This window comes from Capra hircus (assembly GCF_001704415.2).
Source record: "Capra hircus breed San Clemente chromosome X unlocalized genomic scaffold, ASM170441v1, whole genome shotgun sequence".
NCBI lineage: Eukaryota > Metazoa > Chordata > Mammalia > Artiodactyla > Bovidae > Capra > Capra hircus.
Window position 1 is genome coordinate 26,719,445 of NW_017189517.1, and position 12,205 is coordinate 26,731,649.

Below are 12,205 nucleotides of genomic sequence, written 5' to 3' on the forward strand. Positions count from 1 at the left end.
ATGCAGAGGGACAGAATAAATGCATCAGGCTGTCTTCCAGCTCTTCTCCAATTCCTGTGGATTTCACCGTGAGTTGTAGCAAGGGTACTCCTTAACTGTTAATCCCTAATTTCAAGTGGATGGCCTAATCCCATTGGGCCTTTTAATGCAGCTCTCAGCCTACAGGGCTTTCAGCAGCAACTTGTAGCAAGTGGTGATGCTCAGTGTTTCCCTGTGAGTACTTTCTAAGCTGGACTCTCAAGAATAGGGACCCTGGAGCAGCATAAGTGAGTGCAATAAGGTCTGCAGGTGAGATATAAGTACATGATACAGGGGTGTGTGTGTGTGTGTGTGTGTGTGTGTGTGTGTGTGTGTGTGTATTACCTATATATATAATGTATATATAAGTGTGTGTATGTATATATATATATATACACATACAACTTAGATTTGTAGTGATGTGAATGAAATAATAAGAATCCAGTTACGGTTTGCAATTAAACAGGAAAAGGATGCTGTAGTGAAATGGATAGTGATTCATATACATAAATGCTTTATAAACTATAAAGAGTTAAAATTTCTCCAGATATTTGGCTGAGAGTTAAACCACTTGACTTCAAGCTCTCCATCTTAAGAAAGTGAAGATCATGTTGATTGCTAATGACTTCTCCAAGTTGTCGGCAAATTATCCAGATATAATGTCTGTGGCAAACCCATCAAGGTGTTTTGTTCAGATGGCGTGTATATGTAACAAATGTGTCATTGTTGGCTTTTCCCCCATAGGTGTTCAAGAGACGGTATTTTTACTTAACTCAGCTTCCTGATGGTTCGTATATTCTCAATTCCTATAAAGATGAGAAAAATTCAAAAGAATCTAAAGGTTGCATCTACTTGGATGCTTGCATCGATGTTGTTCAGGTAGGACTCATGGAGGTAATATTTCTTTCTCTTTCTGGAACAGAGTTGTTGATCTATTAAGAACCTCAGTATTTTTCTGCCTTGATGAATTGCCTCTCCACCCATCAAAACGTGCATGCTAGACACTCAGAATCCTCTTCAGAATCCCACTCTCCCTCTGTGCTGCCATCCAAGTACTTTCCCAGTCCTCTGGAGTCTGCTCCAAAGTGCCTCTTGAATCCCTCACCTTCTTTCCATTCTCACTGTCTTCCTCCTGTTCTCTCTTTTATCCTCTCTTGCCTAGAGTCTTCTCTTCTGCCTTCTGATGTGTTGTTGTGCTCCACTCCATCTTCCTGAGATATAAATGGGGTCCTTCACTCGTCTGTTCAAAACCTTTTGGCTCTTGATTTACTGTCTTGGAGAGTGAGCTCTAAAGATCCTACCAGGGCATTGCAGGCCCACAGTGATTTGACTTTTCCTACCAACCCCCACCCCCCACCCCCAGCATCCCCCTCATACATTCTGTGCTCTCATCACTCCAGGCTAAGCACTCCACAGAGTGTCACACACACGTGCCTTTCTTATATTTGTTCCTCTGCCCAGCACAAACTTCTTGTTTGAACCTTATCTTTTAAGACTTGGCTCAAATGGGCCTTGTACCGTGAAACATTTTTTGTTTTCTTCCTCACACTCACTCCCACTAAGTGGAACTATGCTCCAGCTCCCGTGTGCTACCACTGTGCTGAATTCCTCCCATTCCTTTTTCCACTATAGAGGCCATGTCATATTCATGTCCAAGCCCCTTATAATAATTAGGAAAGTTGTATATACAGTAGGGGCTTAATACATGTTTGCTGATTTGAGTCACTGAGGGGGCATGGATGTTAGGGTTCGTATGGACAGGGTGGGGAGTAGAGGACAGAGAGATGATTAAGTAGGAAGTTGATTGACCAAGCAACAGGAGCCAAGACTACAGAGCCAGCCTGGCCTGGTCGACTAGAAGGGGCACTGCGTTGATTGGGAGGCAGAAGATGTCGGTTCAACACCCCCAACCTACCTGAATCTTAGTTTACAGAATTGTAATGTGTGATTAATAATATCTCCTCACTTTATTAAGTGAGATTGTCATGAGAAGCAAATGAAAAAACACTTTAAAATATAATATACAATGATCTATGTGAATAGAAGTTACCCTCTTTTGTATATTGAATTGGCAAAAAGTTCATTTTTTTTTTTTTTCTGTAACATTACAGAAAATGGAACGAACTTTTTGGCCAACCCAATATATATGTGTGACAGCTTTCTTATCTTACTGGAAAGAAGAAGGCACATACAATTCCCAGATTTTCTCAATTAGCTCTAGTACAGTTTGACCTTCCTTTACTGGGGCTCCCAGGCTCTGATTTCTCCTCTATTTATGATTTCCTCCTCCCAAATATTTTCAAATATATAAATCTTTAGGACTTGCTACAGCAGTTTAATCGTTCTTTACTATACTTTGAAGATGAGAAGGAGGGACTTACTTGCATCCTTCTTGAATAATGACCATGCAGTGGAAAATTATTGATTCATGAGCCTTCCTTGAAATTAATGCTGAGGTTTGGGAGCGGGGGACAGTGTGTCATTTCTTTTGTCATGACAGAAAATGCGGTAATGTAAAAGTAGGTGTCATCATGCTTGATGAAAGGAACAGGCTTTTCTTTTCTTGTGTGCTAGGATTCAGAATAGGCCATTTCCATCATTTTTATTGAGAACCACATTTTAATTTGAACCAACTACAGTCGTCTTTTATGCTTCTTTCATACTGTGATGAAAATGAATTAGATAGCGATATTGTATTTTATGATGTGATATAAAGCAGCTACCAGATTTATTTCAGGTCACTTTTGAGCTTGTTTTTAAGGGTTACTTTTAGAAATCTATAAATATGCCAGGAAAACTTCCAGCAGGGTGGAAATAGTAAAACACTGGCTTATTTTTGTTGAGTTAGTTTGATTATTTAAATGTGAAGGATGTCAGAAGGCCTTAAATGATAATACCCACTCAACATGTAGTATTTTATGTCAACTTTGTGCTTATACTTCCGTGTTCAGTACTGGTGGTGGTTTGGTTGCTAAGTCGTGTCCGACTTTCGTGACCGCATGGACTGCAGCCCACCAGGCTCCTCTGTCCATGGGTTTCTCCAGGTAAGAATACTGGAGTGGGTTGCCATTTCCTTCTCCAGTGCTCAATACTAAAGGGAGTAAAAAAGATGTTTGACATGGTCTTTACATCATCTTGAAATTTCCTTGTTGAAAGAAGCAATTCTTTCATGAAAGTATTGACATACATATGTGCTGAGCTGAGGTAAAAATAAACTAATGAAATCTGATATTAAAAGGGTAACTAAACTAACTGAACACATGCCTTTTCTTTTTTCCCTCCAGTGCCCCAAAATGCGCCGTCATGCTTTTGAACTCAAGATGTTAGATAAGTATAGCCATTATCTGGCTGCTGAAACTGAGCAGGAAATGGAGGAATGGTTGATAACTTTGAAAAAGATTATTCAGATCAATACCGACAGTTTAGTGCAAGAGAAAAAGGAGACGGTGGAAATACCACAAGGTCAGAATTTTTTTTAATGATTCATTATTGAGGTAAAGCCCTCGTGTTTAATCCATGGGAATGTCCTTTGTGTAGGGTGAATATAGAACTCTTAATCGTGAGGGTTGACCTACTTCTTCATTAAAAGTGACTGTGGAAGTTGATAGGTTTTTCTTTTTTTTTAAAGAGTTGATGCTCCATTGGCTCTGACATATGAAATATAACCAGACTGAAAACAGATAGGGGATTCATGGCAGATTTTCAGAAGTCCATTAAAGTTTTCCCAGTGCTTTCATAATCAAAATTCTTTATAATAAATCTAGTAGGAGAGGTTGGGGTGGGAGAGAGAAAGAGAGTTAGGATATTCCTCTTAGGTGATTGTTAATGGTCTGCATGGTTTAGAACATCTGCTTTTAATGAATTTTCAGATGATGAAACTAGCAGCCAAGGAAAAGCCGAGAACATCATGGCCAGTTTGGAAAGGAGCATGCATCCGGAACTGATGAAGGTACACCTTTGTTATGGCAACTTACCTTCAAGTGAGACAATGTTAATCCTGCATATTAAGGCTGTAATGCTGGATTCCATTTGGCAATGTTATTTCTAAGTTAAAAATGACAACAAATTAGTGAAACAGGTAGAGATTACAAAAGACAAGTACACTGCTCAAGTTGGACCTGCTCAGTACCAACTAACAGTTTGGAAAGTGTTATTTTTTTTCCCTAGGTTCCAAGAAATGCTACTAGATTCTTATGAATATTAATTTTATCTGCTATTTCTTATTAAGTGTATTGTTCTGGTTTAGTTGCTATGTCATGTCTGACTTTTTTAGGACCCATGGACCATAGCCCACCAGCCTCCTACTGTCAATGAGATTTCCCAGGGAAGAATACTGGAGGGGGTTGCTATTTCCTTCTCCACATTCAGTTTAATTACTATATGTCATTCATACACTAAATGTTATTCACTCAAGGAGCTATTAATGCAGATTAAACATGATATTCAGTCTAATGGTTTGTATATGTTTATTTCATATGAATAACAGAGTCTGTCTCTATGTGAATGCCTATCTATATGTATATGAATAATGTTATCAGATAAGGATTTTGGTTAACAGACATCATTTGTGTTGATTACTCTGTTCTTTGGTGTTTGAAATGAGCCAGCTTTGGAAGTGTAGAGGTGATTATCATGTCTGTCTTACTAGGTTACATATTTTACTCTGTGGATGCTATACTAGATTAGGAGGTTATACCCTATTTCTCCATTTAAATCCTTGCCAAACCTATTTATATTTTTACTTTATTCCTCCTCCTGAGCTATTAACTTATACAGGTTTAGATGTTACTTTTTTCTGTCTTAAATTTACCATTCTCTTAAGCTTCAATGTTAATATATTTTCAAAAATTTTGAAACACACTCATGATCCCCTGTAGATTTTAATGTGTTCCCTTTAAGTCTTTGTCATTTCAGACAAAATTTTTTTGTTTTTTCCTAAAGTGATAGAATCAGAATTGTATATAAATTGTGTATAACTGTATGTAATATAAGAATCATGGTTGCCATTTCCTTCTCCAGAGGATCTTCCCAAACCCAGGGATCGAACCCAGGTCTCCCACATTGTAAGCAAGACGCTTTACCGTCTGAGCCACCAGGGAAGTCCTGTATATAATATACACACATATATATATATAACATATATACTCATGGATTTATATATATATATATATATATACATATATATATATATATATCATGGATGAGTAGCACCATGGATTATTTCTCTTCTTAATTCTCTTTTACATCACAAGTCTCTTGTATTTCTTTTTTGTACTATGGGTTGAATAATATTCTTGGTCTTAAAAAAAGTGTATAGAAAGTTATAAATACTTGATTAATAGCACAGGTCATGATGACTATAACTGCACAGCAAGCATTCTTTATCTACCTTAAGTACTTGGAAGTGAAGAAGAGCGTATATTTGAAGCTGTGTCAAGTTGCTAGTTTCTCATAAACTAGATCATTAAATGGCGTTTTGAAGGAAATGAAGTAGTGATCAACACGTGTATATGTATATGTGTGTGTGTATATATAGATATATATTTGTCTGTTTCAATTTTAGTATGGAAGAGAAACTGAACAACTAAACAAGCTCAGTAGAGGAGATGGAAGACAGAATCTCTTTTCTTTTGATTCAGAAGTTCAGGTATTAATGATATATTGCTTTAAATAATTGTTGCTTATTCAGATCAACAGTGTCTGAAATGTTGAAATCACTGTTTTTCAAACTACTGGGCTTATATTTATTGCTTTATATTTTTTTGTCTTGGTTGCTTTGAATAGGTAGCTTAATAACTAATTTCACTAGGAGGGCTGAAAATATACAAATAGTTTGGAACTGTATATGTGTGTATGTGTGTGTGTATATATATATATATTCCTCTCAATTCTTTATATTGTTTTCACTTCATCTTACTCTTCAAAGTCAATAAATTAAAGAATCTTTAACAATGGTTTCAGTGCTTTTAACACATTAAATACAATTGTGATCCAGTATCAGTGAAAATGTATAGTATAAGGAACACCACGTCATATGAGAAATGTTTATTTTCCATTTTTGATGTAGGCCTGTAGAACTGGGATAATTTTCATGTCTGGTTTAATCTCACTTCAGAGGGAAAGCGGTCCAGGAAAGTGCAAATTTATGTGCACATGTGTATTTTAGTCTCTTTCACAAGAGTGAGGTACTTTCAGTACTAGTTCAGTTCAGTTCAGTTCAGTCGTGTCCGACTCTTTGCGACCCCATGAATCACAGCACGCCAGGCCTCCCTGTCCATCACCAACTCCTGGAGTTCACTCAGATTCATGTCCATCGAGTCAGTGATGCCATCCAGCCATCTCATCCTCGGTCATCCCCTTCTCCTCCTGCCCCCAATCCCTCCCAGCATCAGAGTCTTTTCCAATGAGTCAACTCTTCACATGAGGTGACCAAAGTACTGGAGTTTCAGCTTTAGCATCTTTCCTTCCAAAGAAATCCCAGGGTTGATCTCCTTCAGAATGGACTGGGTGGATCTCCTTGCAGTCCAAGGGACTCTTCAAGAGTCTTCTCCAACACCACAGTTCAAAAGCATCAATTCTTCGGTGCTCCGCCTTCTTCACAGTCCAACTCTCACATCCATACATGACCACTGGAAAAACCATAGCCTTGACTAGACGGACCTTAGTCAGCAAAGTCATGTTTCTGCTTTTGAATATACTATCTAGATTGGTCATAACTTTTCTTCCAAGGAGTAAGCGTCTTTTAATTTCATGGCTGCAGTCACCATCTGCAGTGATTTTGAAGCCCCCAAAAATAAAGTCTGACACTGTTTCCACTGTTTCCCCATCTATTTCTCATGAAGTGATGGGACCAGATGCCATGATCTTTGTTTTGTGAATGTTGAGCTTTAAGCCAACTTTTTCACTCTCCTCTTTCACTTTCAGATACTACTAAATATGTATTAATATTTAGTTCCATGATTCTTTTTACCTTTTATTTTTTAATTTATATTTTATATTTGTGTATAGTTGGTTAACAGTGTTGTGTTAGTTTCAGGTGTACAACAGAGTATTTCAGTTACATATACATGTATCTGTTTTGTTTCATATTTTCTTCTGATTTAGGTAATACCATGATATTTTCCAATTAAATTACCAATTTTTAAAAATGGTAAACTTCTACAGTGTCTAAATGTTACAGATATTTTTCTTAATGGAAAATACTTCACAAGAAAATAAATTACTTGAGGGAAGATGAATCTTTTGGTTTTCTTTTCAGTTTTTCTACATATTGTTGTTGTTCAGTTGCTAAGTACTATCTGACTCTTTGCAACCCCATGGACTGCAACAAGTCAGGCTCATCTGTCCTCCACTGTCTCCCAGAGTTTGTGCAAATTCATGTCCATTGTAGCCATCTCAACTTCTGCCACCCCCTTCTCCGTTTGCCTTCAATTTTTCCTAGCATCATGGTTTTTTTCCAGTGAGTTGGCTCTTTGTGTCAGGTGGCCAAAGTATTGGAGCTTCAGTTGCGGTATCAGTCCTTCCAGTGAATATTCTGGATTGATTTCCTTTAGGATTGACTGGTTTCATCTCCTTGCTATCCAAGGTACTCTCAAGAGTCTTCTCCAGCACCACGATTCAAAAGCATCAATTTTTCTGCTCTTAGCTTTCTTTATGGTCCAGCTTTTTCCATCCGTACACAACTGCTGGAAAAACCATAGGTTTGACTATACAGACCTTTGTCAGTAAAGTAATGTCTCAGCATTTCACATTCTTCTGTTGACTCTGAGGGTTGCTCCATTTCTTCTAAAGGATTCTTGCCCACAGTAGTAGATACATTGGCCATCTGAGTTTAATCTCCCATTCCCGTCCATTTTAGTTCATTGATTCCTAAAATGCTGATGTTCACTCTCACTATCCTCTTTCTGCTTGACCACCTCCAATTTACCTTGATTCATGGACCTAACATTCCAGCTTCCTATGTGATATTGTTCTTTATAGCATTGGACTTTACTTTCACCACCAGACATATCCACAGCTGAGTGTTGTTTCCATTTTGGCTCAGCCTCTTCATTCTTTCTGGAGCTATTAGTAATTGCCCTCTGCTCTTCCCCAGTAGCATATTGGACAGCTTCTGATCTGAGGGGCTCATCTTCTGGTTTCATATGTTTCTGCCTTTTACTACCATTCATGGAATTCTCGTGGCAAGAATACTGGAGTGGGTTGCCATTCTTCCTCCAGTGGACCACGGTTTGTCAGAACTCTTCACCCTGTCCTGTTCGTCTTGGTTGGTCCTACATGGCATGGCTCATGGATTCACAGAGTTATGCAAGCCCCTTTGCCGTGACAAGGCTGTGATCCATGAAGGGGTTTTCTACATGAGATTTCTAATTAAAATCTATGGATTTTTAAATAGTATGCATTATATAAGCATTATAGTTTTTTTCTCAGTGAAAATGTAGCAATAAAATATAAAATAATTTTGGGAAGATAGATTGTGTTTCTTTTTGCTTCAAACGTTTTTCTAACTAAAATTCTTTTAGTCTGAAATGGAAAAAGTATGTAGTCTATAAATAATGCAGAAGTTTTTCCTTAATAAAAATACCACATGAAAAAATAAAATTATCTGGGGAAAACTCATTTTTCCCCCCATAGCACTATTATATTATTTGTGTAAGTTCTATAATTTTTTTCCAGAAAGTGTATAGCAGGCCTTGGGAATGTTAGTTCTAAGATATTCATTAAGAAATTTACTCATTTGAACCATGTCTGAGCCTTTGATTCACTTGTCGTTCCGTGCCCCCCTACCCCCACCATCTTGATTGCACTCTAATTGGACATGTCAGACTCTTTGATTGTATACAAAGAAGCCAATTGACTGTGGTTGAAACTCCATCCAGTGTCTTTAAAAAATTTGTGGTGTAGTGTTTTTGTGGTCATGGAACAGAACTGATTTTATGTTTGTTTATCAGTGAGCTACAGTGAGAGAAAAATTTACAGTTGGGATGAAAGTTTGAGCAAAAATTGAATTCAGTGTTAATTATGAAAGGCCAATTTTACCACAGAGAAATCCAGGTTGTGTGTACATTTCTAGGTAGGCAGTGCCATCCGATAATATCAGCCTTCTCTTATGGTCGGAGTTCAGTGTCCAGAGAGGAGTTTTCTACCACTGACTGTAGAGAATAAAGAAACACTGACTGAAGGAGATGGTTCTGACTTTGAACTCCTAGGGGAGGCCGTATGTCCCCACATTTGCACTCACAGGCCTCAGAAGAGAAAGGAATTGGGGGCTGGAGTGGTTTAGTCCAGTTTTCCTTCACATTTCACTGTCTGAGCAAGCTCGAAAGGAGAGCAGATAAATGGGCGGAAATTAGAATTGATCTCCATGGCAATGACTTGCCTCTGCTGGCTCCACAGATAGATAAGTGTTCAAGAGGGAGCTGTCTAGTCCCACACATTTGTAGATAAATAGACTCTGGGGGAAAAATTATGCTTTCAGGTACAAATATTATACTTTAGGCCCTTTTAAGGGGAGTTTTGTCAGTGACGCAGGCAAGGTCAGAACAGCTATAATTATCTAAGACTCTTCAGGCACAATACCTGTTTTGGCTTGAATTACTCAGGCAATTGAGAAAAATTCTTGTGTTTCTTGGCTTGACTTTTCCATACTGGCAATATATTCTGCTCAGATTCATCCAGTCACTTCCCATCTACCCTCTCTCTGGTCTTATTGAAAGTTTAGTAAGTTGTGCCACAGTCTATACTTTTTCTTCCATTTGTGAACAGAATGTGAGTCTGTTCAGACAATCAGAATGAACAGATGAACTCACATCGCCTGAGATGGGTGAGCTGAAGGGGGATTCAGTGAGTTTCTTTGAGGGGGGGGAGACAGATTCCTCCCCTGCTGGGAGGAACTTCTTGACTCTCAGTATCTTTTTTTAAACTTTATTTTGAAGTACCAGTAATTTAAAAAATATACCTCAGTGGCAGCCAGGATTCATCCCCCAGCTCTGTTAGAAGCTGAGCTCAGTGGTTTTGTTTCCTATGCACATGCCTCACTCTCTATCCATCATTTCAATGTAGGTGGTCCCCAGGGTTCCAGCCTCATCCTCCTCACCCTAGTTGCCACTGATTCTGAAATCCAGATCTCCAACCCACACCTTTCCTATTTTCCAACCGCTTACTTGTATCCTTTCAAACTCAGCATATCCTAAACTGAATTCATTGTCTCTATTCACCCTCGCCTTATATCTGCTATTCATTTTTATTTCACAGCTAAGTTTATAACATCACAATCTACTGAATTTCTACTGAATCTTCCAAGTTAGAGGCCATGGTGTTATTCTTGCCTCCCATATCCATTCATGTCAAATTTGTTTCATGCACAGCTCAGAAAAGAAACAAAATTCCTACCATCCTGGAACACAGTATTTTGTGGGGAGGACAAACAGTAAATAATGAAGTAAATGTTAAAAATAATGTTAGAAAATTAATTAAGGAAAGGGAGTATAGGCTGTCAGAGAATATATAATTCTATATAGGGAGTTAAGGAAGGTCTCTCTTTGGGACTGCCAATTGATTAGAGACTTGAATGAAATGAGGGAGTAAACCATGCATCTATCTTGGGGGAAGAGAGTTCTTGACAGAACAGCAAGTTCAAAGGTCCTGAGGTGGGAGTGTACTTGGTGTGCTGGAAAAATAACCAAAGAGGCTGGTGGAGCTGAAACGGAGGAGGCAGGCTTGAGTAGTAGGAGATGAAATCAGAGGAGCACGGTCAGGAGTGAGGCAGGGATTTATATCAGTGTTGAACCTTAGTGTAAGAACGCTACAAAGGCTCATTGAATGAAAAAATTAAAGAGTTCAAATGAAGAATGGACAGAGATCTGTTAGATTTTGCAAGTTTTACTTAGAGATCTATGTTCATGTGAATTCTGTTTTGGGAAAGAAATGATTCATGTTATCTGTTTTTTAGAGGTTGGACTTTTCAGGAATTGAACCTGATATAAAGCCATTTGAGGAAAAGTGCAATAAACGTTTCTTGGTAAATTGCCATGATTTAATGTTCAATATCTTGGGTCAAGTTGGAGACAATGCAAAAGGACCACCCACAAACGTATGTATGACTTTTTCTTCTACCTCCCTTAAACCAGTATATTACAGAAACTATTGTTTTTGTTTTTGTTTTTTGCTGAGAACTAATTTACTGGGTGAAAATTCCATTGCTACATGTTACAGTAAATTTGACATGGAAGAATTTTATTTGTCTTTCTTTTGCCAGGATAGGAATATGTTTTCATCTTGAGAGGATTCATGAAAGTCTTACCTATTCAAAATAGCAGACAGAGTAGGTAGGCTCTTGACCTTCAGGAGGGATATATCTCCAGAACCTGGAAAGTCCTCAAATTTGTAAATTTTACTAGAGAATATAACTTCTGTGAAATTGACTCATAGCCATGAATAAGGAACACCAAAACCATGGAGGTACACAGAGGCTGTTCAGTCAGTTTGTCTCACTCACTATTCTCATAGAGTGAATTCATTGTGTTCTGCACAAAAAATTCTAATTATTAGCTGTCACGGATCATTTGAACTGCTTAGGAATACTTGAAACTATGAATGTAAAATCGCCCAAAAGACTGCATTTTCTGTTCATCTCTTTTTTTTCTTTTTGACAGGGGCGGGGGTGGGCGGGGGGAAGGGAGTTCTAGTTTATGTTTGAAAAGTATCCAGTGATGATTTATTCTCTTATGAAGTAGCTGAGATGCACTAGCAGACTCTCGGTGTGTAAAGGGTTAATCTTTATGCCATCTGGCATGAAATTTCTCTTTGTGACCAGCTTTCAAATGCCATCTGTAGAGAGGAATAATGTCTTCCAAAATTGCTGATGGGGCAAAGCTTTTGTCAAGTAATTTGATTTTGACTGATATTAGCTCTTATTAAATGTATAATCCAGTAAGCTGTAATATAGAAAAAGGGAAGATTTATTTCTACTGTGTAATATTGGCATTATTTTTAGGTAATTTCAATAAGCCTATGGAGAATGAAAATTTATTCATAGAATAATTAATGTTCTTTAAGTGTGGCTTCCGACTTCTCCTCATTTAGAAAAATTTGTAACTTATGAAATGACACAGGACAAAAGTTACAGTTTGAGGGTCTGTTATTGAGAAAGCTCTTTCTCATATGCAAATGAGCCATAATACAATTT

At 37.9% G+C, this 12,205-nt stretch overlaps 1 protein-coding gene across 5 annotated transcripts in view; it reads left to right on the top strand.

The window, feature by feature from the left end:
* DOCK11 (dedicator of cytokinesis 11) overlaps positions 1–12,205 on the top strand; it is a 212,984-nt gene that overhangs the window by 69,569 nt on the left and 131,210 nt on the right. For all 5 annotated transcript variants that reach the window (XR_001917616.1, XM_018044192.1, XM_018044191.1 and 2 more), the window contains exons 7-11: positions 763–897; positions 3,303–3,480; positions 3,888–3,967; positions 5,582–5,665; positions 10,970–11,110. Coding sequence is in view for 4 of the 5 variants with exons in the window: in XM_018044192.1 (XP_017899681.1) it covers positions 763–897; positions 3,303–3,480; positions 3,888–3,967; positions 5,582–5,665; positions 10,970–11,110 (618 nt within the window). In the remaining variant the exon portion in view is untranslated. The remainder of the gene's footprint in view (positions 1–762; positions 898–3,302; positions 3,481–3,887; positions 3,968–5,581; positions 5,666–10,969; positions 11,111–12,205) is intronic.